General features: G+C 41.3%; 1 protein-coding gene across 1 annotated transcript in view; it reads right to left on the bottom strand.

Moving 5' to 3' along the window:
• Positions 1-27,500, bottom strand: part of LOC128698202 (uncharacterized) — a 123,364-nt gene that overhangs the window by 87,899 nt on the left and 7,965 nt on the right. The window contains exon 2 of the mRNA XM_053790340.2: positions 15,663-15,774. Coding sequence (XP_053646315.2) covers positions 15,663-15,774 — 112 coding nt within the window. The remainder of the gene's footprint in view (positions 1-15,662; positions 15,775-27,500) is intronic.

Below are 27,500 nucleotides of genomic sequence, written 5' to 3'. Positions count from 1 at the left end.
CTAAGTACAAAGCATGGCGAAGGTATAAGAGACATCCTACCACCTATAACAGGAACTTGCACATGCAAGCCTGTAGGCATATGGGTGATGTTCAAAAGTGGGCCATTGCTAAATGGGAGTTGGACACTAAAAGAAAGTTAGCATCAGGTAGGGTAGGCTCCAAAACCTGGTGGTCCCTGGTCAAGGACAGACAAGGTTATCTGCCTGATGAACTTATTCCACCTCTAAATCGACAGGATGGGACCACCTCTACTAGTAGTCAAGAGAAAGCGGACCTCTTTGCTGAACACTTTGCTACCAAAATGCAAGTTCCTGATCCAGCAAGGGACCCTCCTTGGCTAGCTGCAAGAACTGTGTCAAAACTGTCAGGGGTGACAATAAGGCAGGAGGAGGTGCATTTCCTTCTTAAATCACTTGACCAAGAAAAGGCTGTGGGCCCAGACAAGTTGAGCCCAAGATTGTTGAGAAGATGTGCAGACCAGCTAGCAGCACCTCTAACTCGCATCTTTCAGCACTGCCTAGTACAGTGCAAATGGCCCTCTCCATGGAAAGAGGCAAATGTAGTCCCTGTTCACAAAAAGAAGAGCAGAGCAGAAATCAGCAACTACAGACCAGTGTCACTCCTGTCAATCACTGGTAAGATCCTTGAGACAATAATCTCAAGACAAATGACAGATTTCTTTGACTACCACTCACTACTTTGTGATCGTCAATATGGCTTCAGGAAAGGTTACTCTGCTGCTGATCTGTTGTTAAACCTCTCCACTAAGTGGCACCAGTCACTGGATGAATCCAAAGTCAGCTGTGTGGTAGCACTGGACATTGCTGGCGCTTTCGACCGGGTGTGGCACCAGGGCCTCTTAGCAAAACTTCAAGCACTGGGAATTGCAGGCTCTACGCTATGTCTCCTCAGTGATTACCTTCATGGTAGATCTCTAAGTGTAGTCCTCAATGGAACGGAATCAGCAAGACATCCTATTGGGGCAAGCGTTCCACAAGGAAGTGTGCTGGGTCCACTGTTATGGAATGTCTACTTCAACGACCTTCTTCATCTCATCCCAGAATCACATGCATATGCAGACGACTGTACACTGACATTCACTTATCCAAGAGAAGAAATGCCAGCTGCTCTAAGCTACATCAATCACCAGCTGAGAGCTATATCAGCTTGGGGAAATAGATGGCAAGTAACATTTGCACCTGAGAAAACGCAAATGATGATCGTCTCTAGGCACCATGATGGTAATGCTGGTGCAGTAGTAAGGATGAATGGGACGATGTTGGCACCTGGAGAAGAAGTTGATATCCTTGGGGTGAAATTTGACTCCAAACTAACCATGAAGAACCATGTTGTAAATCTTGCAAACAAGGCAGCCAGGAAGCTTACAGCACTTCGCCGTATCTCACATCTGCTTGACAGTAGGGGTTGCAAGATCCTGTACGAGGCACAAGTACGCTCACACCTTGAGTATGCTCCACTTTCTTGGTTTGCCTGTCCCCCCTCTCATCTGCGACTGCTTGACAGAGTAGAGAACAGAGCAAGACGTCTCATCTCTCGCCTGGACCCATCCTGGATGGATCTGTCATTTCAGCAGAGCCTTCAACATAGGAGGGATGTGGGTGGCCTTACTGTTATGTACAAGGCCAATATTGTCAAAATACCACACTTGGATCCACTTCGAGGACAGCGCGAAACAAGCTTTTATGCCACAAGACGGGCAGAAAGCAGCAACTTCACTCTGGCTGTACCCTTCTCCAGAACATCACTCCATCTGAGATCATACATACCCAGGATGACTCGAGTATGGAACACATTCGTACAGCATAATGATGTCAACGAGATAACGTCAGTTGATCAAATGAAAATGCTGGCCCACAGATGGCTCCAACTTCATCCTGTTCCCTACTTGTATGTCTCAGTGAAGATAGGGAGACTGGATAGAGAGAGAGGTGAAGATAGGGAGATTGGATAGAGAAAGAGGTGAAGAGAGGGAGATTGGATAGAGACATATATGATGTGAGGTGAGGAAGAGAGGTGTGAAGAGGAAGAGATGAGGGGACTAGTGAGGAGAATGGGAGAGTGAGAAGTGAGCAGAAGAGATCTGAGCCGAGGAAGCGAAGAGGTATTAAAAGTGTTTAGAATAAAGTAGGAGAAGAGACGAAGAGAAAAGGCACAAAGGGAGAAAGAAAAGATTAAAGCAGAGCAATGGAAGAGAGAATAACTCGAGCGGAGCAGAAGAAAGGCATAAAAAAAGAGGCTAGGAGAAACAAAAGCTTGGGGTTATAAGAGAAGAGAATAAATAAGAAGAGACTTGAAGGAACAAGAGGACGAGGAAATGAGAACAAAGAATGGAGAAAAAAGTAGGATGAAATAATAGTAATCAAGGGAGAAAAATGAATATGGAAGAATAAAATAGACAAAAGGAAGGAGGATGATAAAGAGAAATCAGAAAGAAAAGGAGAATACGAGGAATTGAGTGGAGAGAGAAGGTAAAAACGTGAGTGCAGCTCGAATGTGAGAAAATTGTTGATGAGAAAAAAAGAATTTCCGTAGGAAAGAAGGAGATAGCGACTGAGATAACGATGATAAATAGTGGGCGGCCAGGAAATGAGAAACAGATAGAGAAACGTACAGAAGAAGGAAACCAGGAGAAAAGTAGAGGGAGAAAGAGAAACAGAAAACACCCCAAAAGCAAGCGGGAGGATGGAGTATCAGACACTCAGCAAGCATCTTCGATCATTTATACTGAATAAAATAGCAACACACTAAAGGCATTCTGAGTCTGGATTACCGCTTACCTTTATATTATTCATCGATACCAGAGGATTAACCCTTAAGAAACTGCTTCTATTATGACTGCTATCATATCCTTAGTAAAACTGTGATATCACGTAGTTAGTTGTGACTTCTCAATGGTTATAATTATATCCTTAACATTTAATGGGGTTGACCGGCAACCTCTCAATACGCAAAACCAAAAACAATATATTTTGACCAAAAAGAAAAATGTTTTTCTCCCAACTCATATATAAAGGTTTTTTTTTTTTTAGAGGCGATGGGATTTATTCAGTGTTTTTTCCGACATTCGCTAACAAGGACGGTAAACACATGCCAGCGAAGAGAATAAATAATTGCTAGTGAACAGGGTAAGCTCTCGTCAGCGACCGGGATAAACACTTATCAGCATCCAGAAAAAATATTCGCCAGTGATCAGAGCATACTGTCACCAACGAAGAGGTAAACAGTTGCCAGCGAACAAGGTAAACAGTTACTAGTGAAAAAGGTAAACAGTTGCCAGCAAACAAAGTAAATAGTTATCAGTAATCAAGGTAAATAATTACCAGTAAACAAAGTAAACACCTATCAGTAAACAAGGTAAACAGATATCAGTAAACAAGGTAAACAGTTATCAGTAAACAAGGTAAGCAGTTACCAGTAAACAAGGTAAGCAGTTATCAGTAAACAGGGTAAACAGTTATCAGTAAACAAGGTACACAGTTACCAGTAAACAAGATAAACAGTTACCAGTAAACAAGGTAAACAGTTATCAGTAGACAAGGTAAACAGTTACCAGTAAACACGGTAAACAGTTATCAGTAAACATGGTAAACAGTTACCAGTAAACATGGTAAACAGTTACCAGTAAACAAGATAAACAGTTACCAGTAAACACGGTAAACAGTTATCAGTAAACAAGGTAAACAGTTACCAGTAAACACGGTAAACAGTTATCAGTAAGCAAGGTAAACAGTTACCAGTAAACATGGTAAACAGTTACCAGTAAACAAGATAAACAGTTACCAGTAAACAAGATAAACAGTTACCAGTAAACATGGTAAACAGTTACCAGTAAACAAGATAAACAGTTACCAGTAAACAAGATAAACAGTTACCAGTAAACAAGGTAAATAGTTACCAGTGAACAAGGTAAACAGTTACCAGTAAACATTTACCAGTAAACATGGTAAACAGTTACCAATAAACATGGTGAACAGTATACAGTGAACGGGATAAACATTCGTCTAAGATCGTTGACACTGATAATTAGATCTGTTTTTTTTCCTGAATATGGCAATTTTATTGTTTTATTAACATTATTGCTAACAATAACAGCATAAGTGATGATTGTGTTGGTGGTAGTGGTGGTAGTGGTGAGTGTGATGGTGGTAGTGAGTGTGATGGTGGTGGTGGTGGTAGTGAGTGTAATGGTAGTGGTAGTGGTGGTGAGTGTGATGGTGGGGTGGTGGTGAGTGTGATGATGGTGGTAGTGGTGGTGAGTGTGATGGTGGGGGTGGTGGTGAGTGTGATGATGGTGGTAGTGGTGGTGAGTGTGATGGTGGTGGTGGTGATGAGTGTGATGGTGGCGGTGTTGGTGATTGTTGCAACCCTTGAATGGGTTACAATGTATATTATGTATATATATTATATGTATATTACCTTTTCATACAATTTTATATTGCTTATATTTGCGATAATAGCTAAATCGTAAATGTATTGCTTTATATTATTCTAAAATTTGACTTAGTTACTTTTGTTAGGTAGGATGTAACACATATATTATGTGCTCAAAGTTCAAGTCTTGATTGTCTAACTACTGTAATTATCGCTCTTTGCTCGTTACTCTGCCGGCTTCTCGTTGTTACTGAGCAGCAGCTGTCCACGGAGCTATCACGTGATGGGGGGGGAGGGTGTCCTCACCTCGCCTGAAGTATTCAGTCTGGTCTAGACTCGCTGGGTGGTTGGACGTATTCCTGACAAGTGCCTAACTCTCCTTTATTGGCCCTTGTTGGAAGATCGTCTCTTGTCTCATTATTCTTGTTAGTTCTGGAGACTCTGTTCACAGAACATTGTATAGACTTAGTGATTTTCGACGTTGTACTGAGGTTGTGTGTCGCATAGACACTCTGAGCAACTCAGGTCCTGAGCTATAGCTTCTGACCTAACTTGTACTGGTATCTGTGTACTGTCACAGTCGGGTATTTTCTTATGCTGAACTTTAGATTCAGTAGTTTTGTGACTTTTGTGGAGGATCTGCTGATGGTCCCTACTTAGTGTCGTTATATTATCTCTTTGTTCCTGATTCTGTGTCGCAGTTGCTTGTTATATTGCTATTGGGCTTAGCATTCTTTTTATTGTTCAAGCAGACTGTTCTGATTGCCAGTTGGTCAAGAAGTTAGTTTATTTGAGGACTTTGTCAGTCACTTGTTTAAGTCTAGTCGAGTCGTGAGACATAGCGAACTACTTAGAGCACTTACACACATACACACACTTATTTGCATTATTACTTGTTAATGTACCAGACGGTACTTAAGACATAAATATCTGATATGTGCTTTCAGCACAATGTTACTGTACACGAGAGAAGTGATTAATATTATTTTGATTACTGAGATTAATTTAATTTAATTTGATAATATACCTCTAGACTTAATTAACAAATTTATTAAATTTTATTTTCTCTAGTTAGTAGCCTACCATTTGTAATCCTGAAGCACTATTGAATCATACTGAATTCTAATGTATAATTGGACAAGGATACTGACTAATTGTTACGAAAACCCAGTAACAGGCTGGATGCTAGAAGGGCAGTCCTTTCTAGTATTCACTGGAGATCTCTAAGCTTTTTAGAATCGCGTTTTTTTAACAGTGGTGGTGGTGGTGTTGGTGGTGTTGGTGGTGATGGTGGTGGTAGTGGTGGTGAGTATGATGGTGGTAGCAAATGTAGTCTTTGTGGTGATGGTGAGTGTGATGGTGGTGGTGAGTGTGATGGTGGTAGTGATGGTAGTGGTGATAGTGGTGAGTATGATGGTGGTAGTGATGGTGGTGGTGTGGTGGTTGTGGTGGTGCTGGTGAGTGTGATGGTGGTAGTGGTGATGGTGGTGATTGTGATGGTGGTAGTGGTGGTGCTAGTGAGTGTGATGGTGGTAGTGGTGATGGTGGTGAGTGTGATGGCGGTAGTGGTGATGGTGGTGAGTGTGATGGTGGTAGTGGTGGTGCTGGTGAGTGTATTGGTGGTAGGGGTGATGGTGGTGAGTGTGATGATGGTAGTGGTGGTGCTGGCGAGTGTGTTGGTGGTAGTGGTGATGGTGGTGAGTGTGATGGTGGTAGTGGTGGTGCTGGTGAGTGTGTTGGTGGTAGTGGTGATGGTGGTGAGTGTGATGATGGTAGTGGTGGTGCTGGCGAGTGTGTTGGTGGTAGTGGTGATGGTGGTGAGTGTGATGGTGGTAGTGGTGGTGCTAGTGAGTGTGATGGTGGTAGTGGTGATTGTGGTGAGTGTGATGGTGGTAGTGGAGATGCTGGTGAGTGTGATGGTGGTAGTGGTGATGGTGGTGAGTGTGATGGTGGTAGTGGAGATGCTGGTGAATGTGATGGTGGTAGTGGTGATGGTGGTGAGTGTGATGTTGGTAGTGGTGGTGCTGATGAGTGTGATGGTGGTAGTGGTGGTGCTGGTGAGTGTGATGATGGTAGTGGTGATGGTGGTGAGTGTGATGGTGGTAGTGGTTGTGCTGGTGAGTGTGATGGTGGTAGTGGTGGTGCTGGTGAGTGTATTGGTGGTAGTGGTGATGGTGGTGAGTGTGATGATGGTAGTGGTGGTGCTGGCGAGTGTGTTGGTGGTAGTGGTGATGGTGGTGAGTGTGATTGTGGTAGTGGTGGTGCTGGTGAGTGTGTTGGTGGTAGTGGTGATGGTGGTGAGTGTGATGACGGTAGTGGTGGTGCTGGCGAGTGTGTTGGTGGTAGTGGTGATGGTGGTGAGTGTGATGGTGGTAGTGGTGGTGCTAGTGAGTGTGATGGTGGTAGTGGTGATTGTGGTGAGTGTGATGGTGGTAGTGGTGATGCTGGTGAGTGTGATGGTGGTAGTGGTGATGGTGGTGAGTGTGATGGTGGTAGTGGTGGTGCTGGTAAGCGTGATGGTGGTAGTGGTGGCGCCAGTGAGTGTGATGTTGGTAGTGGTGGTGCTGATGAGTGTGATGGTGGTAGTGGTGGTGCTGGTGAGTGTGATGATGGTAGTGGTGATGGTGGTGAGTGTGATGGTGGTAGTGGTTGTGCTGGTGAGTGTGATGGTGGTAGTGGTGGTGCTGGTGAGTGGGATGGTGGTAGTGGTGGTGTTGATGAGTGTAATAGTGGTAGTGGTGCTGCTGGTGAGTGTGATGCTGGTAGTGGTGATGGTGGTGAGTGTGATGGTGGTGAGTGTGATGGTAGTGGCGGTGCTGGTGAGTGTGATGGTAGTAGTGGTGGTGCTGGTGAGTGTGATGGTGGTAGTGGTGGTGCTGGTGAGTGTGATGGTGGTAGTGGTGGTGCTGGTGAGTGTAATGGTGGTAGTGGTGGTGCTGGTGAGTGTGATGGTGGTAGTGGTGATGGTGGCGAGTGTGATGGTGGTAGTGGTGGTGCTGGTGAGTGTGATGGTGGTAGTGGTGGTGTTGGTGAGTGTGATGGTGGTAGTGGTGATGGTGGTGAGTGTGATGGTGGTAGTGGTGGTGCTGGTGAGTGTGATGGTGGTAGTGGTGATGGTGGTGAGTGTGATGGTGGTAGTGGTGGTGCTGGTGAGTGTGATGGTGGTAGTAGTGATGGTGGTGAGTGTGATGGTGGTGAGTGTCATGGTGGTAGTGGTGGTGCTGGTAAGTGTAATGGTGGTAGTGGTGGTGCTGGTGAGTGTGATGGTGGTAGTGGTGGTGCTATTGAGTGTGATGGTGGTAGTGGTGATGGTGGTGAGTGTGATGGTGGTAGTGGTGGAGCTGGTGAGCGTGTTGGTGGTAGTGGTGACGGTGGAGAGAGTGATGATGGTAGCGGTGGTGCTGGCGAGTGTGTTGGTGGTAGTGGTGATGGTGGTGAGTGTGATGGTGGTAGTGGTGGTGCTAGTGAGTGTGATGGTGGTAGTGGTGATTGTGGTGAGTGTGATGGTGGTAGTGGTGATGCTGGTGAGTGTGATGGTGGTAGTGGTGATGGTGGTGAGTGTGATGGTGGTAGTGGTGGTGCTGGTAAGCGTGATGGTGGTAGTGGTGGCGCTAGTGAGTGTGATGATGGTAGTGGTGATGGTGATGAGTGTGATGGTGGTAGTGGTTGTGCTGGTGAGTGTGATGGTGGTAGTGGTGGTGCTGGTGAGTGGGATGGTGGTAGTGGTGGTGTTGATGAGTGTGATAGTGGTAGTGGTGGTGCTGGTGAGTGTGATGGTGGTAGTGGTGATGGTGGTGAGTGTGATGGTGGTGAGTGTGATGGTAGTGGCGGTGATGGTGAGTGTGATGGTAGTAGTGGTGGTGCTGGTGAGTGTGATGGTGGTAGTGGTGGTGCTGGTGAGTGTGATGGTGGTAGTGGTGGTGCTGGTGAGTGTAATGGTGGTAGTGGTGGTGCTGGTGAGTGTGATGGTGGTAGTGGTGATGGTGGCGAGTGTGATGGTGGAATTGGTGGTGCTGGTGAGTGTGATGGTGGTAGTGGTGGTGTTGGTGAGTGTGATGGTGGTAGTGGTGATGGTGGTGAGTGTGATGGTGGTAGTGGTGGTGCTGGTGAGTGTGATGGTGGTAGTGGTGATGGTGGTGAGTGTGATGGTGGTAGTGGCGGTGCTGGTGAGTGTGATGGTGGTAGTGGTGGTGCTGATGAGTGTGATGGTGGTAGTGGCGGTGCTGGTGAGTGTGATGGTAGTAGTGGTGGTGCTGGTGAGTGTGATGGTGGTAGTGGCGGTGCTGGTGAGTGTGATGGTGGTAGTGGTGGTGCTGGTGAGTGTAATGGTGGTAGTGGTGGTGCTGGTGAGTGTAATGGTGGTAATGGTGGTGCTGGTGAGTGTTATGGTGGCAGTGGTGATGGTGGCGAGTGTGATGGTGGTAGTGGTGGTGCTGGTGAGTGTGATGGTGGTAGTGGTGGTGTTGGTGAGTGTGATGGTGGTAGTGGTGATGGTGGTGAGTGTGATGGTGGTAGTGGTGGTGCTGGTGAGTGTGATGGTGGTAGTAGTGATGGTGGTGAGTGTGATGGTGGTAGTTGTGTGGTGTAATTGTGGTATGGTGGTGCTGGTGAGTGTGATGGTGGAAGTGGTGGTGCTGGTGAGTGTGATGGTGGTAGTGGTGGTGCTGTGTGATGGTGGTAGGCGGTGGTGAGTGTGGTTGTAGTGGCTGGTGAGTGTGATGGTGGTAGTGGCGGTGCTGGTGAGTGTGATGGTGGTAGTGGTGGTGCTGATGAGTGTGATGGTGGTAGTGGCGGTGCTGGTGAGTGTGATGGTGGTAGTGGTGGTGCTGGTGAGTGTGATGGTGGTAGTGGTGGTGCTGGTGAGTGTGATGGTGGTAGTGGCGGTGCTGGTGAGTGTGATGGTTGTAGTGGCGGTGCTGGTGAGTGTGATGGTGGTAGTGGTGGTGCTGATGAGTGTGATGGTGGTAGTGGCGGTGCTGGTGAGTGTGATGGTGGTAGTGGTGGTGCTGGTGAGTGTGATGGTGGTAGTGGCGGTGCTGGTGAGTGTGATGGTGGTAGTGGTGGTGCTGATGAGTGTGATGGTGGTAGTGGTGGTGCTGGTGAGTGTGATGGTGGAAGTGGTGGTGCTGGTGAGTGTAATGGTGGTAGTGGTGGTGCTGGTGAGTGTGATGGTGGTAGTGGCGGTGCTGGTGAGTGTGATGGTTGTAGTGGCGGTGCTGGTGAGTGTGATGGTGGTAATGGTTTTGCTGATGAGTGTGATGGTGGTAGTGGCGGTGCTGGTGAGTGTGATGGTGGTAGTGGCGGTGCTGGTGAGTGTGATGGTGGTAGTGGCGGTGCTGGTGAGTGTGATGGTGGTAGTGGCGGCGCTGGTGAGTGTGATTGTGGTAGTGGTGGTGCTGGTGAGTGTGATGGTGGTAGTGGCGGTGCTGGTGAGTGTGATGGTTGTAGTGGCGGTGCTGGTGAGTGTGATGGTGGTAGTGGTGGTGCTGATGAGTGTGATGGTGGTAGTGGCGGTGCTGGTGAGTGTGATGGTTGTAGTGGCGGTGCTGGTGAGTGTGATGGTGGTAGTGGTGGTGCTGGTGAGTGTGATGGGGGTAGTGGTGGTGCTGGTGAGTGTAATGGTGATAGTGGTGGTGCTGGTGAGTGTGATGGTGGTAGTGGCGGTGCTGGTGAGTGTGATGGTTGTAGTGGCGGTGCTGGTGAGTGTGATGGTGGTAGTGGTGGTGCTGATGAGTGTGATGGTGGTAGTGGCGGTGCTGGTGAGTGTGATGGTGGTAGTGGCGGTGCTGGTGAGTGTGATGGTGGTAGTGGCGGTGCTGGTGAGTGTGATGGTGGTAGTGGCGGTGCTGGTGAGTGTGATGGTGGTAGTGGTGGTGCTGGTGAGTGTGATGGTGGTAGTGGCGGTGCTGGTGAGTGTGATGGTGGTACTGGCGGTGCTGGTGAGTGTGATGGTGGTAGTGGTGATGGTGGTGAGTGTGATGGTGGTAGTGGTGGTGCTGGTGAGTGCGATGGTGGTGGTGGTGGTGGTGGTGGTGCTGGTGAGTGTGATGGTGGTATTGGTGCTGGTGAGTGTGATGGTGGTAGTGGTGGTGCTGGTGAGTGTGATGGTGGTGGTGGTGGTGCTGGTGAGTGTGATGGTGGTATTGGTGCTGGTGAGTGTGATGGTGGTAGTGGTGGTACTGGTGAGTGTGATGTTGGTAGTGGTGGTGCTGGTGAGTGTGATGGTGGTAGTGGTGGTGCTGGTGAGTGTGATGGTGGTAGTGGTGGTGCTGGTGAGGTGAGTGTGATGGTGGTAGTGGTGGTGCTGGTGAGTGTGATGGTGGTAGTGACGGTGCTGGTGAGTGTGATGGTGGTAGTGGTGGTGCTGGTGAGTGTGATGGTGGTAGTGGTGGTGCTGGTGAGTGTGATGGTGGTAGTGGCGGTGCTGGTGAGTGTGATGGTGGTAGTGGCGGTGCTGGTGAGTGTGATGGTGGTAGTGGCGGTACTGGTGAGTGTGATGGTGGTAGTGGTGGTGCTGGTGAGTGTGATGGTGGTAGTGGTGGTGCTGGTGAGTGTGATGGTGGTGGTGGTGGTGCTGGTGAGTGTGATGGTGGTATTGGTGGTGCTGGTGAGTGTGATGGTGGTAGTGGTGGTGCTGGTGAGTGTGATGGTGGTAGTGGTGGTGCTGGTGAGTGTGATGGTGGTAGTGGTGGTGCTGGTGAGTGTGATGGTGGTAGTGGTGGTGCTGGTGAGTGTGATGGTGGTAGTGGTGGTGCTGGCGAGTGTGATGGTGGTATTGGTGGTGCTGGTGAGTGTGATGGTTGTAGTGGCGGTGCTGGTGAGTGTGATGGTGGTAGTGGTGGTGCTGGTGAGCGGGATGGTGGTAGTGGTGGTGCTGGTGAGCGGGATGGTGGTAGTAAGGTAGTCTAACTCACCTATCCTCTCCCTTTTCATTTATTTCTTTCCCTCGTGAACCATCGTTCCATAACTATAAAAATAAAAATAATACGGCTTCTTGAAAGCCGACGTTGGTTTTGAAAAGTTTTCATGGACAAATTCCGCCGGTGAATACATCGGAAAAATAGAATTTGCAAAATAAATTTCCGTGATATCGTTAACTGTTATCTAGTCCGCTTGAGACAGTCAACCCAAGTCACTAAATATAACACATTACAACTGGTAAATACAGCCTACCGAAGCCGTTAAAACAGCCTACGATAGTCATATCTATCCAGATAGGCAACCTCTCCCTTTCTCCTGATTCGTTTATTAGGTTTAGAAACCTGTCGACCAAACTTTGGTTGATTAGGTAAGGCTTGTCAGGAAACAGGACAAGTGTTTCCTGTCGCTGGTCTTAGTCATATGATGACTCGCAGCTGGAGCTTTTTGTCATCTGGCCTAGGACTTCCACTGGCTTACCGGTCCACCCCTTTAAAAAAATCAGGTCATGATTATAACCATTAGAAGTACAATTTTTTAAGGATCACTATAATTGCATGTCAACTGTCCATCGCCAGTCAGTACATTAATAAGGGAATAAGGTAAGGTATATACGTATTTAAAAATAGGGACCCGATTTGAAATATTTACAGACTTGAAATTGGGTCTATCATACATATACACCGAGATATATGCCTCTCTCTGTATATACTGCTGCTGTCACTGTGTATATATGCCAAAATAGAGATATATATACTCTCCAGAATGTACATAAAATACGTCCCCCTCTCCGCCCCTCCCCCTAAGGAAACAAATATAAAAAATAATAACGTATAATTCTTCTATCTCTTTTTAGTATGAAGAAGAAATTAATCTAGAATCGAAAAGTTAAAAATATTTACTAAAAAAAATTATAAACTTAAATTGTTAATCTAAAATAATAGCTTAAAAGAAATTGTGTATAATCGATAACAAGATATTATCTATAATCGATAACAAGATATGATCTGTAATCGATAACAAGATATGATCTATAATCGATAACAAGATATGATCTGTAATCGATAACAAGATATGATCTGTAATCGATAACAAGGACTGTTCTATGACTTTTTACAAGAAATGGCCTATGATCGATAGCAAGAAATGGCCTATAATCGATAACAAGAAATGACCTATAATCGATAACAAGAAATGACCTATAATCGATAACAAGAAATGACCTATACTCGATAACAAGAAATGACCTATACTCGATAACAAGAAATGACCTATAATCGATAATAAGAAATGACCTATAATCGATAGCAAGAAATGGCCTATAATCGATAACAAGAAATGACCTATAATCGATAACAAGAAATGACCTATAATCGATAACAAGAAATGACCTATAATCGATAACAAGAAATGACCTATACTCGATAACAAGAAATGACCTATAATCGATAGCAAGAAATGGCCTATAATCGATAGGAAGAAATGACCTATAATCGATAACAAGAAATGACCTATAATCGATAACAAGAAATGACCTATAATCGATAGCAAGAAATGACCTATAATCGATAACAAGAAATGACCTATAATCGATAATAAGAAATGACCTATAATCGATAGCAAGAAATGGCCTATAATCGATAACAAGAAATGACCTATAATCGATAACAAGAAATGACCTATAATCGATAACAAGAAATGACCTATAATCGATAACAAGAAATGACCTATACTCGATAACAAGAAATGACCTATAATCGATAGCAAGAAATGGCCTATAATCGATAGGAAGAAATGACCTATAATCGATAACAAGAAATGACCTATACTCGATAACAAGAAATGACCTATAATCGATAGCAAGAAATGGCCTATAATCGATAGGAAGAAATGACCTATAATCGATAACAAGAAATGACCTATAATCGATAACAAGAAATGACCTATAATCGATAGCAAGAAATGACCTATAATCGATAACAAGAAATGACCTATAATCGATAACAAGAAATGACCTATAATCGATAACAAGAAATGACCTATAATCGATAACAAGAAATGACCTATACTCGATAACAAGAAATGACCTATAATCGATAACAAGAAATGACCTATAATCGATAACAAGAAATGACCTATAATCGATAACAAGAAATGACCTATAATCGAACCTATAACAGGAAAATATTTCTCTCCACCTTTCATAAAGTTATTGCATCATCGTACACTTAAGGCTGCTCGTCTCACGGCAATGTTTTAGAGATCTTCATTGCAAGAAGTTCTGCCAACATTTTACGTTTATGTTGAACATTTTTGGGTTGCAATGTTCATTTCTTAACATCTGTGAACATTAAAATGTGTCGCACTTCCTTGTGCATTGTGTTAAACGTTTGAATCTCTTTGGCAACTTCGGTAATGAGATTAAGATGTGATTTTTTTTCCTTCCTGAATTCGGATGAGAGAGAGAGAGAGAGAGACAGAGAGAGAGAGATGATGTAGGTAACAGCTCTTAGCTTGCCAATAAAGTTAGGAATCCTTAACCTGTAAATAGCTTGTCAATAAAGCTAGGGTTCCTTAACCTTGTCAAACCCTGTGCAAAAAAAAAAAAGTGAAATCGCTGGCCCACAGATGGCTCCAACTTCATCCTGCTCCTTATTTGTATGTTTCATGAACAATATAAAGGCTTTCAAATGAGCTGATGTAGGTAACAGCTCTTTGCTTGTCAATAAAGTTAGGAATCTTATCCTAACCTTGTAAAACCTTGTGTAAAAAAATATTAAAAGAGAGAGATATACATAGAGACAGAGAGACAGACAGACAGACAGAGGCAGATATGAATGTAGATCATCAGATAAACACAAAATTAAAACATGTACTAAAGAGTAATTTCACTAACTACATTACCCTAGCTCTGCGGTTTTGTTTCATGTGATATCGTTATTATACGATATCCTATGCCTATCAGTCATTCCATATGAGCGATATTTATTCGCATTTTCACCATTTGAAATGGGCGCTGTTCGAATTGCTTACTGAAGATTCTTATTTTGTACGTGTTCATGTACTGACTGAATTTAGTACACCTGTCATGGGTATGACAAGCATCGTCAGATTTTTTTTAATAATATGATTGAGAGCCCTGAACCTGCACTCTTCTGAGGGGAAATATAATAGAGGTTTGCTTCACGAAATTGTAATAACTCGTTTGCAAACAAACCACCGTACGGGCGGGGATTGAACTCGAGGCTAGTGAGTCGTAAAAATCACTAGCCGCGAGTTTAATCCGTACCGCAGTTTGATAAAGGAATACATATGGAAAACATACTTAAATAAACGAGATGTTAACAGGACACTGAAAATATCTAAGCATGATATCGAAGTAACGAACTCCGTTTAGATATTTGTAGGTTAGGTTAGGTAAGGTTTGTCAGGAAACAAGACAAGTGTTTCCTGAAGCTTTTGGCACCTGACTAAGGCTTTACATTGGTTTACCAGTTCACCCTTTTAAAAATTACAGTTATGGTCATATTTAAAAAGGGTTCAAGTAAATGCTGATATAGCAACAGAGTTTTCCAAATTCTTGAATAAATATGAATATCAGACATTAATTATTGACATAATTTTTAGATGCAATAATGGTATTTAGCTTAATTTATGGTAATGCAGTATTATGAGACTGTTAATGATCGAAAAATTAATTTAATATATCAAATGCTCTCTGGGGTTATGAAACCCCTAATATAACGTACATTCGTCCAACCTCTCCTCCCACTGTGGAAAATAAATACAAAATATCTCACGTACTTGATAAACTGCTGAAATAGATTTCTGAACGCCTTATTTACATTTGATTACGAAATAAAAGTGCAAATGCATCCCTTAGAATATCTAAGTTAAAAGGCGTTTGACCCAATGGAGGGCCTTTTCAATCCATTATATAGGATAGAAAAACAAGGAATGTATCGAGGGAGGAATTCAAGTAAGCTAGGGAGGAGCCAGGTCGTGTGATAGGGAGTGCTTGAGCATGCATCACCTACTGGTGTAGTGTATTAGGCAAGGTAGAATTAGCTTGGCTAGCACTCCTGTGATGCTGAAATTTGCTTTAGTAATAGAACATGCTGCACGGACGAAGCACCTTTCTATAACATACCCAGGTCTTGCATAAGTGTCTTATTGATCCCTACAGTGTTGGAAATAGCAATTAAGGCAGCCCCGTTTCTGAAGATTGTCCTTATGGAAGAATGTGTGAAGCAAGTATCAACAATCTCACTGACCACGCCGTCATGAAAAATATAAAAAAAATGTAGAGATACACAAATCCCATTTCAGCAGAACTAAAGATGATATTTACCGTCAATCCAGACCCATCGTAGAGGGTCGTGGGGTTGTCTGTCTGTGCGTGTATGGTGCTGACGTCTCTTATAGCTGGTTGTCAGATCTTCCGCCTCTACTGTAGCCTCATCCTGTAATGACAGAGAACAGGTCTAAAAGGTATGAAACAAAGAGAGCTCAGAGTGAACCATATCTGGAATGAGCTAGGCGTGAGATGAACCATATCTGGAATGAGATAAGTGTGAGATAAACCACATGTGGAATGAGATAAGTGTGAGATGAACCACATGTGGAATGAGTTAAGTGTGAGATGAACCACATCTGGAATAAGATAAGTGTGAGATGAACCACATGTGGAATGAGATAAGTGTGAGACAAACCACATGTGGAATGAGATAAGTATGAGATAAGCCACATGTGGAATGAGATAAGTGTGAGATGAACCACATCTGGAACGAGCACTTTCTGGAATTACGAGGAGAAATTGCAAAGTGTTCTTCTTGGAGTGACGGAAAAGCGTAAAAAAAACCGCGCCTGGAATGAGCCACGTCTGGAATGTGAAAAATTTGGAGAAAGCTTGTCTGGAATTAAACAAGTGTGAGTGCATGAAACATGGAAAATATTTAGTCACAACACCGCGGCAGAAACAATTCATTACCAAACAACGTGGCACGAACAATTCATAACTAACCCACAATTCTGAGTTTAAATCTGGGCTACATTTTGAACTGTCCAGAACGCTTTGAAACACTCGTCACTTGTTAATAGTCCAGAACGAACTCAAAGGGATGGATACTCAAAGGGATATTTATTAATCAGATCTGGAGTCAGACAGTGCACGTTAATCATTAAAAATAAATAACGAATGGGAAGATACGAATGATACGAGAGATTAAGAGGAAAAAACACATGAGAAAAGTCATTTCTGGAACAAAAGAAACTTTCTGGAGTAATTCAAGATTTAATTAAAGAAGACTACATAGCCACTGAATACATGGTATTGCAATTCTTCACCATCCTAATTAGGAACGAAATCTTCATTATGTGTTTGTTGTCGAAGAGACAAATGAACAGTGACCACAGTGGTTTCGTTGTAATGGAGCAATGAGAACAACAGAACAAAAACCACTTTTTTATAGAACAGTTTTTCTCTGGGACAACTTTGTGTACAGCTTTACCAGGTCATTACTGATAAAGCTTTGCACTGAGAGGAACTATATCTGTGAAAGCAGCTGTCTCGTTATACCTAAGCGGTAATTACAATTCAGCTACAACAAAGCTGTGATAATAGTTTCGTTAAGAAGGCAGTGACAACAGTTACAGTTCAGTGGCACAGCAACAAAAGTTCTTTTGTTAGAAGTAATGCTTTGTTGATATGGGAGTCGAATCTGGGCTTGTGACGCCGACTCTCCACGAGTCACGAAAGGTCTCACCCTATTGACGGTCTCTTACTGACTCTTCAGACTGTGCATTTGCTCTACTTTCACTACTTAATCAACCACATAGCACCACAATGAACCTTTGCTACCATCTATTCCCTCACTACGACAATGTTAGTTGAAAGTGGCGCTGGTGACACGAATATACACAATGTCCCGACGCAAAACAAATCTTGACTGGGATGACGTGCGATGTACACCACGGAACGACTGTGGAAAAACGCCTCCTTAGAGCTAAACGTTATCCCAGTAAAGGCTTCCTTGGCTAAACGTATCTTTGTCTTTGATCAAGTTATCCACTCTCAAGTTACGAAGCCTCATTATCACAGTCATTTAAGTTACCACGTCATTACATAACTCTTAACTATCAAAGTTCATGACCAAAGCTATGAGAGGTAAAGTTAATCTAAGTTGTTGAGGATTATTAAAGATTTTAACATTCAATTACAATACTTCCAGCCATAGTGTGTTCCCTTCCTTTGATTCATGTGTTAAAGAGACCTATCACAACATATTTGGTTTCATTAGGCTCAATTTAGTTGGATTAGGCTAAATTAAATTGCGCTTATTATAATAAGTTTAGGTAAGTTTTAAAAGGTTCTTTGGGTACAAAATTATTGATTTTTACATTAACATAAATGAAAAATATATACCTTTAAAAGTATAATAATTTTTTTAGAAAGGACTTAATTTTAAATGAGTTCTTGTTAATTGACCAATTTTACTTATTTGGAACGACAAACACAACACTGTGACAAGCCAAGGACTCGTACCCATGTCGTTTTGGCTCGCGTCTTGGGAACCAAACTCACGTGACACTAACCCACAGAACCACCAAATCCTACAAGAATCAAGAACCAAGCAAAGCTAGATGTTCTACCGTGATCCGAGAATATTAGCTCAGAGGCAACCACACCACCGTATGTTCTCGGATTACGGTAACACACCTAGCTCTGCTGGGTGCGTGAATCTTGTAGGATTTGGTGGTTCTGTGAGTTAGAGCATCGTGTGATTTTCGCTCACATGAGGCGGGTCAAAACGACATGGGTTAGAATCCCCGGCTAGCTGCAATGTTGTTATTGATTAAATACCACTCGTTCGTGGTTGCAATTATATATATATATATATATATATATATATATATATATATATATATATATATATATATATATATATATATATATATATATATATATATATATATATATATATATATATATATATATATATATATATATATATATATATATATATATATATATATATATATATACAAGGTGTGATGTAGCACGTAATGAAAGTAGTTTATTAGATTATGTATTGGTGGATAAAAGGTTGATGGGTAGGTTCCAGGATGTACATGTTTATAGAGGGGCAACTGATATATCAGATCATTATTTAGTTGTAGCTACAGTTAGAGTAAGAGGTAGATGGGAAAAGAGGAAGGTGGCAACAACAAGTAAGAGGGAGGTGATAGTGTATAAACTAAGGGAGGAGGAAGTTCGGGTGAGATATAAGCGACTATTGGCAGAAAGGTGGGGAGGTTGAAGAGGGTTGGAATAGTTTTAAAAATGCAGTATTAGAATGCGGGGCAGAAGTTTGTGGTTATAGGATGGTGGGGGCAGGAGGAAAGAGGAGTGATTGGTGGAATGATGAAGTAAAGGGTGTGATAAAAGAGAAAAAGGTAGCTTATGAGAGGTTTTTACTAAGCAGAAGTGTTGTAAGAAGAGCAGAGTATATGGAGAGTAAACGAAAGGTAAAGTGAGTGGTGAGAGAGTGCAAAAGGAGAGCAGATGATAGAGTGGAAGAGGCACTGTCAAGAAATTTTAATGAAAATAAGAAAAAATTTTGGAGTGAGTTAAACAAGTTAAGAAAGCCTAAGGAAAGTATGGATTTGTCAGTTAAAAACAGAGTAGGAGAGTTAGTAGATGGGGAGATGGAGGTATTAGGTAGATGGCGAGAATATTTTGAGGAACTTTTAAATGTTAAGGAAGAAACAGAGGCAGTAATTTCATGCACTGGTCAGGGAGGTATTCCATCTTTTAGGAGTGAAGAACAGCAGAATGTAAGTGTGGGAGAGGTACGTGAGGCATTACGTAAAATGAAAGGGGGTAAAGCAGCTGGAACTGATGGGATCATGACAGAAATGTTAAAAGCAGGGGGGGATATAGTGTTGGAGTGGTTGGTACTTTTGTTTAATAAATGTATGAAAGAGGGGAAGGTACCTAGGGATTGGCGGAGAGCATGTATAGTCCCTTTATATAAAGGGAAAGGGGACAAAAGAGACTGTAAAAATTATAGAGGAATAAGTTTACTGAGTATACCAGGAAAAGTGTACGGTAGGGTTATAATTGAAAGAATTAGAGGTAAGACAGAATGTAGGATTGTGGATGAGCAAGGAGGTTTCAGAGTGGGTAGGGGATGTGTAGATCAAGTGTTTACATTGAAGCATATATGTGAACAGTATTTAGATAAAGGTAGGGAAGTTTTTATTGCATTTATGGATTTAGAAAAGGCATATGATAGAGTGGATAGAGGAGCAATGTGGCAGATGTTGCAAGTATATGGAATAGGTGGTAAGTTAATAAATGCTGTAAAGAGTTTTTATGAGGATAGTGAGGCTCAGGTTAGGGTGTGTAAAAGAGAGGGAGACTACTTCCCGGTAAAAGTAGGTCTTAGACAGGGATGTGTAATGTCACCATGGTTGTTTAATATATTTATAGATGGGGTTGTAAAGGAAGTAAATGCTAGGGTGTTCGGGAGAGGGGTGAGGTTAAATTTTGGGGAATCAAATTCAAAATGGGAATTGACACAGTTAATTTTTGCTGATGATACTGTGCTTATGGGAGATTCTAAAGAAAAATTGCAAAGGTTAGTGGATGAGTTTGGGAATGTGTGTAAAGGTAGAAAGTTGAAAGTGAACATAGAAAAGAGTAAGGTGATGAAGGTGTCAAATGATTTAGATAAAGAAAAATTGAATACCAAATTGGGGAGGAGGAGTATGGAAGAAGTGAATGTTTTCAGATACTTGGGAGTTGACGTATCGGCGGAAGGATTTATGAAGGATGAGGTTAATCACAGAACTGATGAGGGAAAAAAGGTGAGTGGTGCGTTGAGGTATATGTGGAGTCAAAAAACGTTATCTATGGAGGCAAAGAAGGGAATGTATGAAAGAATAGTAGTACCAACAATCTTATATGGGTGTGAAGCTTGGGTGGTAAATGCAGCAGCGAGTAGACGGTTGGAGGCAGTGGAGATGTCCTGTCTAAGGGCAATGTGTGGTGTAAATATTATGCAGAAAATTCGGAGTGTGGAAATTAGGAAAAGGTGTGGAGTTAATAAACGTATTAGCCAGAGGGCAGAAGAGGAGTTGTTGAGGTGGTTTGGTCATTTAGAGAGAATGGATCAAAGAAAAATGACATGGAAAGCATATAAATCTATAGGGGAAGGAAGGCGGGGTAGGGGCCGTCCTCGAAAGGGTTGGAGAGAGGGGGTAAAGGAGGTTTAGTGGGCAAGGGGCTTGGACTTCCAGCAAACGTGCGTGAGCGTGTTAGATAGGAGTGAATGGAGACGAATGATACTTGGGACCTGACGATCTGTTGGAGTGTGAGCAGGGTAATATTTAGTGAACGGATTCAGGGAAACCGGTTATTTTCATATAGTCGAACTTGAGTCCTGGAAATGGGAAGTACAATGCCTGCACTTTAAAGGAGGGGTTTGGGATATTGGCAGTTTGGAGGGATATGTTGTGTATCTTTATACGTATATGCTTCTAAACTGTTGTATTCTGAGCACCTCTGCAAAAACAGTGACAATGTGCGAGTGTGGTGAAAGTGTTGAATGATGATGAAAGTATTTTCTTTTTGGGGATTTTCTTTCTTTTTTTTGGGTCACCCTGCCTCGGTGGGAGACGGCCGACTTGTTGAAAATATATATATATATATATATATATATATATATATATATATATATATATATATATATATATATATATATATATATATATATACATTATATATATATATGCAATAAGATCACAGTAAACAGGTGATTTCAAAATATGCAAAACAACCACTCTGAAAGAATAGAGAAATTCCAAGCGCTTTCGTGACTACTCACATTATCAAGGAACTATGAAAGTGAAGTATCCAAGGAAGCTATATAAGGGGTCTGGCCAGCACCTTACCGTTGTGGGATCTGATAGTGAGGTGCTGGCCGGACCCCTTATATAGCTTCCTTGGATGCTTCACTTTCATAGTTCCTTGATAATGTGAGTAGTCACGAAAGCGCTTGGAATTTCTCCATTCTTTCAGAGTGGTTGTTTTGCATATATATATATATATATATATATATATATATATATATATATATATATATATATATATATATATATATATATATATATATATATATATATATATATATATATGTATATATATATATATATATATATATATATATATATATATATATATATATATATATATATATATATATATATATATATATATATATATATATATATATATATATATATATATATATATATATATATATATATATATATATATATATATATATATATATATATATATATATATATATATATATATATATATATATACAGTCCGAAAAAATTCTAAATTATCATCATTTTCGAATAAAAGTTCGTAAATTTACAAAATTTAGCTAAAAGTTGAAGTATGTGAAAAAATGTCAAGTACTATAAATAATAATACATACTTTTATGGACTTTTCATATGTGAGCTTCGTAAGTGAGCTTCCTCAGTTAGTTAAATATCAGATACACATTTTTCACAGCGACGTTTAAAAACAAACTCAACTGGACCTTTGATCTGAAAAGCAAAATGTAAAATCTTGGCTGTTGATGATCGTGAACTGTTTGTGTAGGTATGGTTAAAGCCGACGCTCCCAGCTGATGCTGAGGATGCACACGGCGAGAGGTATGTTGTTACCTGTATATACATATATACACACACACACACACACACACACACACACACACACACACACACACACACACACACACACACACACACACACACACACACACACACACACACACACACACACACACACATATATATATATATATATATATATATATATATATATATATATATATATATACATAGTGGTATTTAATCAATAACAACACTGCGACTAGCCGAGGACTCGAACCCACTCGTTTGTGGTAGCAATAATATATATACTGCTTGTGGAGGCTAGTACATCAAACGGGGAGTAGAATGAAATTAGCTCAGAGGCACCCATACAACCGTATGTCCTCGGATCACGGTAAAGCACCTAGCTGTGCTGGGTGCATGATTCTCATAGGATTGAGTGGTCCTGTGGGTTAGAGTGCCATATGGTTTTCGCTCACCATGAGGCGCGCCGAAACGACATGGGTTCGAGCCTCTGCTAGTCGCACTGTTGTTGTTGATATATATATATATATATATATATATATATATATATATATATATATATATATATATATATATATATATATATATATATATATATATATATATACACATATATACCTCGAGGGGTAATGTTTCCTCTGTATACACATAAATGTAAGTCTTCCCATTCATTTGCATCTAGAAGTATGATGCACAATGTATACACCTAGATTTACTAATACACAAATAACCGGGACACGGGAGAAAGAAGCTTATGACGACGTTTCGGTCCGACTTGGACCACGTGACTAATCTCTTCCAACCAATTTTCGATTCACTTAACAATCCTGCTGCTTCCATCAGTTTCAAAGTTGAATAGCAATTTAACTCTTTGCTTCCTTTCCTTGATGTACTTGTCCACCGCTCAGCTACACGCTTTTTCTTTTCCGTTTATCGCAAGCCTGTGTACAATAACAGTTACATTCACTACTTTTCTTACCATGCTTCCTCTGTCAAGGAAAGTGTTTTTATTTCGCTCTTTCTCAGTGCCCTCAGCATTTGTGAGCCTCAGTTCCTTGACTCTGAAATTTCCAGCCTTCGCAATTTGTTCTCTCGTCTTGGCTTCTCTTCCCTTCCTTCTCTTCTTACATACTAAATAGACTTTCTTCTCTCCCAGACTCTCTCTGCTCCTGTGAAATCTCCTGTTTCTTGCCTTTCCTATGTTTCCAGTCTTTCAAATCTTAAGAACTCTCTCCGTTTATTACACATTAAACTTACTTTTCGCCATATTAACACCCTTCGTAGAAATCTAGTTCGCACCTCTCCTCCTGTTACTGATGATTCCGGAGTCTACTCCATTTCCTGCTCCTATTGTCCTCTCCAAAACTTTGGAGAAACTGGCGGCTTTCTCTCTGACAGACAAAAGAAGTGTTAGACTTGTCGACACTAATAATGACCGTTCTGTCATGTTAGAAATCACAGTCACCCTATTAACTGGGCCTCTGTCAAAACTGTTTAACTTTCTAGCCTTCACAGACACCATCTAGTTGAAGCATCATTTATACACAATTTTTCTAATATGAATCTAAGTCCTGGCTTTGTCTCCGTAGATGCCTTCCTTTCTCATTACATTGTCATATGCTCCACACTTCAGAACACTCGTGACTTGACATGATCTTTATCTCCTCCTCTCCTTACCTCTTCTCCTTTCCTATATTTTCGTTCCTGTGTTTAGGCGAGTTCTGTCCTAGGAGATTTTTCCCCCCTTGTTTTTGGTCCCACACTGGTGAACCATTAACTCTCCTGCAGTGTTCCTTTGTCTCCTCTTTTCTCTTGTCCTTAGACTACCTCCACTGCTACCACCATCACCACCACTACCACCACTACTACCACTACTACTGCTACTATTCCTACTGCTGCCCCGCCCCTTCTCAGACACATACTGGTTCCCTTCCCTTCGCGCTTGTGCTTTACTAGTCATTGGTCCAGATCGGACCGAAACGTCGTCGTAAGTTCCTCTCTCCTATATTCGGGTTATTTGTTTATTGTTCCAGTCATTATATTGTGGTTTTTTCTTCGTTATCCTTTACTTAGCCTAACCTAGCTTATTGTGTACTTAACTGAACGTTATCTAGGTAATCCTATGTATAAATGTTTATTAAATGAGCCTATCCTAGCTTATCCTAACCTCACTGAGCCTAATCTTGCCTATTTAAGCCTCTTCTAAACTTAAATGTGCCTAATCTAGTAATTTAACCTTACCCGAACGGACTCTAGAATATCTTAGCCTCAACGACCAGCGTATTGTAGCTGATCCTAGCCTGAACTGAGCTTAATACACTCTATCCTAACCTTTGCTGAGCCTAATCTCTTCTCTTCCAAGTTAAGAAAGCATCTGTTAGCGGTGGAGGTGAAGTCAGCTGGTGATCCCAGGAGTACTGAACATAATGGAATCATCAGTCATCATTCTGAGAGGCGGTTCTTTCTGACGTAAACTTTTACCAGCCATTCCAGGAAAAAATATAAATAGACTTTTCAGAACTTTGAAAGTTTGTCATTTATTGTCAAGTCATTAATAAATTATAATAGTTAAATAGTCAAGGACTATTGGATATGATTTTTTTATTTTCTCAAGGGAGTGGCAAATCTGTTAGTACCTCAAATTATTTGGATCAGAAGCCCATTCCTGAAGGGGTAAAAATTCATGTTTATCATTGTTAATGTTAAACTTCTCTCCAACTTCTCTCTTTATGTTCAGGATCATTAGTGAGAATTATTTATTCTGATACTAAATGCGTCACAAACTTGTATTTGTTATATTCCTCCATGTTTCGTATTACAAAATAATACACACACACACACACACACACACACACACGCACACACACACACACACGATCAGTGAAGAGACGGGACCAGGAGCTATGTCTCGACCCCTGCAACCACAAATAGGGGAGTACACACACACACACACAATATTATTATTTATTTGCTTAAAACTATTCGTCTACATATATATATATATATATATATATATATATATATATATATATATATATATATATATATATATATATATATATATATATATATATATATATATATATATATATATATATATACATATATATATATATTTATATATATATATATATATATATATATATATATATATATGTATATATATATATATATATATATATATATATATATATATATATATATATATATATATATATATATATATATATATATATATATATGAGAGAGAGAGAGAGAGAGAGAGAGAGAAATATATAGGGGACGAAGGAGAGGGGAAAGAATGCAAGGCTTGCAGTGGGTCACCCCTTGAGAGTGAGAGGGGAACTTAAGACAGGAGGGGCGAGGGAAGGGAAGAGGGAAGAAGAGGAAAGGGAAGAGAAGGGAGAGGAAACTAGGGGAGAAGAGGGAGAGGAAAGTTAAAGAGAAAAAAAGAGTAAGAGAGAAAGTAAGGAACATACATAGTAGAGGAAGTGAAAAGATGAGAGGGAAGACGTCGAAAGATAAGAGTAGAGAGGAAGCGAAGAAATGAAAGAAGAACTAGACAGAAAAAGCCAGAACAAAGTGCAAGAATGAGGAAATAAAATGGAAGGAAAGAAAGCAAAAGAGAGAAGTAAAGAGAAAGACTAAGACAGAGAAACGAAGAGTCAGCAGGAGAGGGCGGAGAGAGGAAGAGACAAGTCTTTCATCACCATGACAAATATTTCTGAGTCAGGTCCTGCTTCCTGGCTCAACTCTTGAATGGAAATGGAAATTGAAGGCAGGTACTGAGATAATGGCACTTTCCATATATACAAGGGCATTCATACATTCATAATCCCTACCTATCGATCTATCTATCCAACACTATCTATCCATCGCTATCTATATGTAAAGTGAGTCGTCACTTTTACGATTTAAAAAAGCCTAGAACTTAAGCTTACTCCAGAAATTACATTGCATAATAATACACTAATATTAATATTACATAATAATACACTACACATTATATTCTGCACATTCACGAAGTTCTGGGCATACAAGGTAACATTAACTGGAAGATCTAATACTCAACCCGGACCGCGTAAAGGATGCGCGATACAACACACACAATACAAACCACAACACAACTTGCAACACAACAAGGAACACCAACTCCCATCCACTTCTCCTACAAGGTAAGTGGTTCAATTTCACATTGTCTTGGGCCGTCATGGAGCTGCTGCTGCCAAAACATACAAGCCAAGGCCTTCACCGAACTGCTTCTCACGAGACATTGTATAGCGTCTTAAACAGCAGCGAGAGATCTTACACATTAATGATTAATTTCCTCCCAGACGCCACGCCCACACCCCTCGCCCACACCAGTCACAGCTGCGCGAAACCCAGAAGATACCTTAGCTGTGCCCACACCTCACAGCTGACACATTCCCTGCCCACACCTCACCCATACCGCAGATGGGCCCACATCTTCACTGCGATGTACAAGCATTTTGGAAGGAATCGGGTTTAGCGAGCAACGATCCAGGAGCTGGCTGTGCCCACTGGATCTCTTGGACTACTTAGGGGGACCGTGTGTGCGTGTTAGTACCGTATTTTCCGGCATATAAGGCGCATTTTTCACACAGACTTGGAAAATCAATCTGCGCCTTATATGCTCAAATTCAGAGCCAGGGGTCGGTTTTAGCAATGGTTTACTAACATTATGTTATAACTGTTTGGAAATATCTTACATGTTTAATTCGATCCTGCGCGCCTTATATGCCGGAAAATACGGTACTTAGGTAGAATATGTATATTAGCAATTCCCTATTGTCTGCTTATAATTCCACCAATTCTAAGGCATAGAGAATCTGTTTTCCATGATTTAAAATATATTTGTGAATATCTCAGTTAAAACCAATGTATTTTTTCAAGAGTTAATAGAAATGTTATTTTTATATGTTAGAGTGTTATGTGAAACATTAAGTCAGTGTGCGTCATTCAGCACAGAGAATGGTGAAGGCTCTATCCTCCGTCTGCTAATCGCGACTTGGTAGCTGACCAACCAACTCTTGGTAATCACGTCTTTAATTCTTTCTAATAATAGCAATTTTCCTGTCAAGGATAAGAAAAAAAGGTTCTCGCAAGAGTAATTCGTAAAGGGAAATACTGTCAATGGCAATATTTTTAGTGATAATTTTTTTTCCCAGGATGAAAGGATGTGGCGTCATGTGTTTTGATGCATGGTGAGTCTGACTGATTTATATCATGGGTGCTGCAGAGAGGCGTCAGTCATGCTGTTCTTGTCACTGGACGTTCATAAAGGCAGAGAAGAAAATACCTGGTTAATTCCTTCCTGAGTCAATGATAACTGTGAACCAAAGTATATTTAATATTTCAGGAGATATATTACACAGTAGTTAATGAAGCAGTCTGGTGATGATTCACCAGACCTTCCTCAGGATACATTAAATATATATATATATATAT

The sequence above is a fragment of the Cherax quadricarinatus genome, chromosome 63 (assembly GCF_038502225.1).
Source record: "Cherax quadricarinatus isolate ZL_2023a chromosome 63, ASM3850222v1, whole genome shotgun sequence".
NCBI lineage: Eukaryota > Metazoa > Arthropoda > Malacostraca > Decapoda > Parastacidae > Cherax > Cherax quadricarinatus.
Note: the sequence above shows the minus strand (reverse complement) of the source record. Positions and strands in the feature narration are given on the sequence as shown.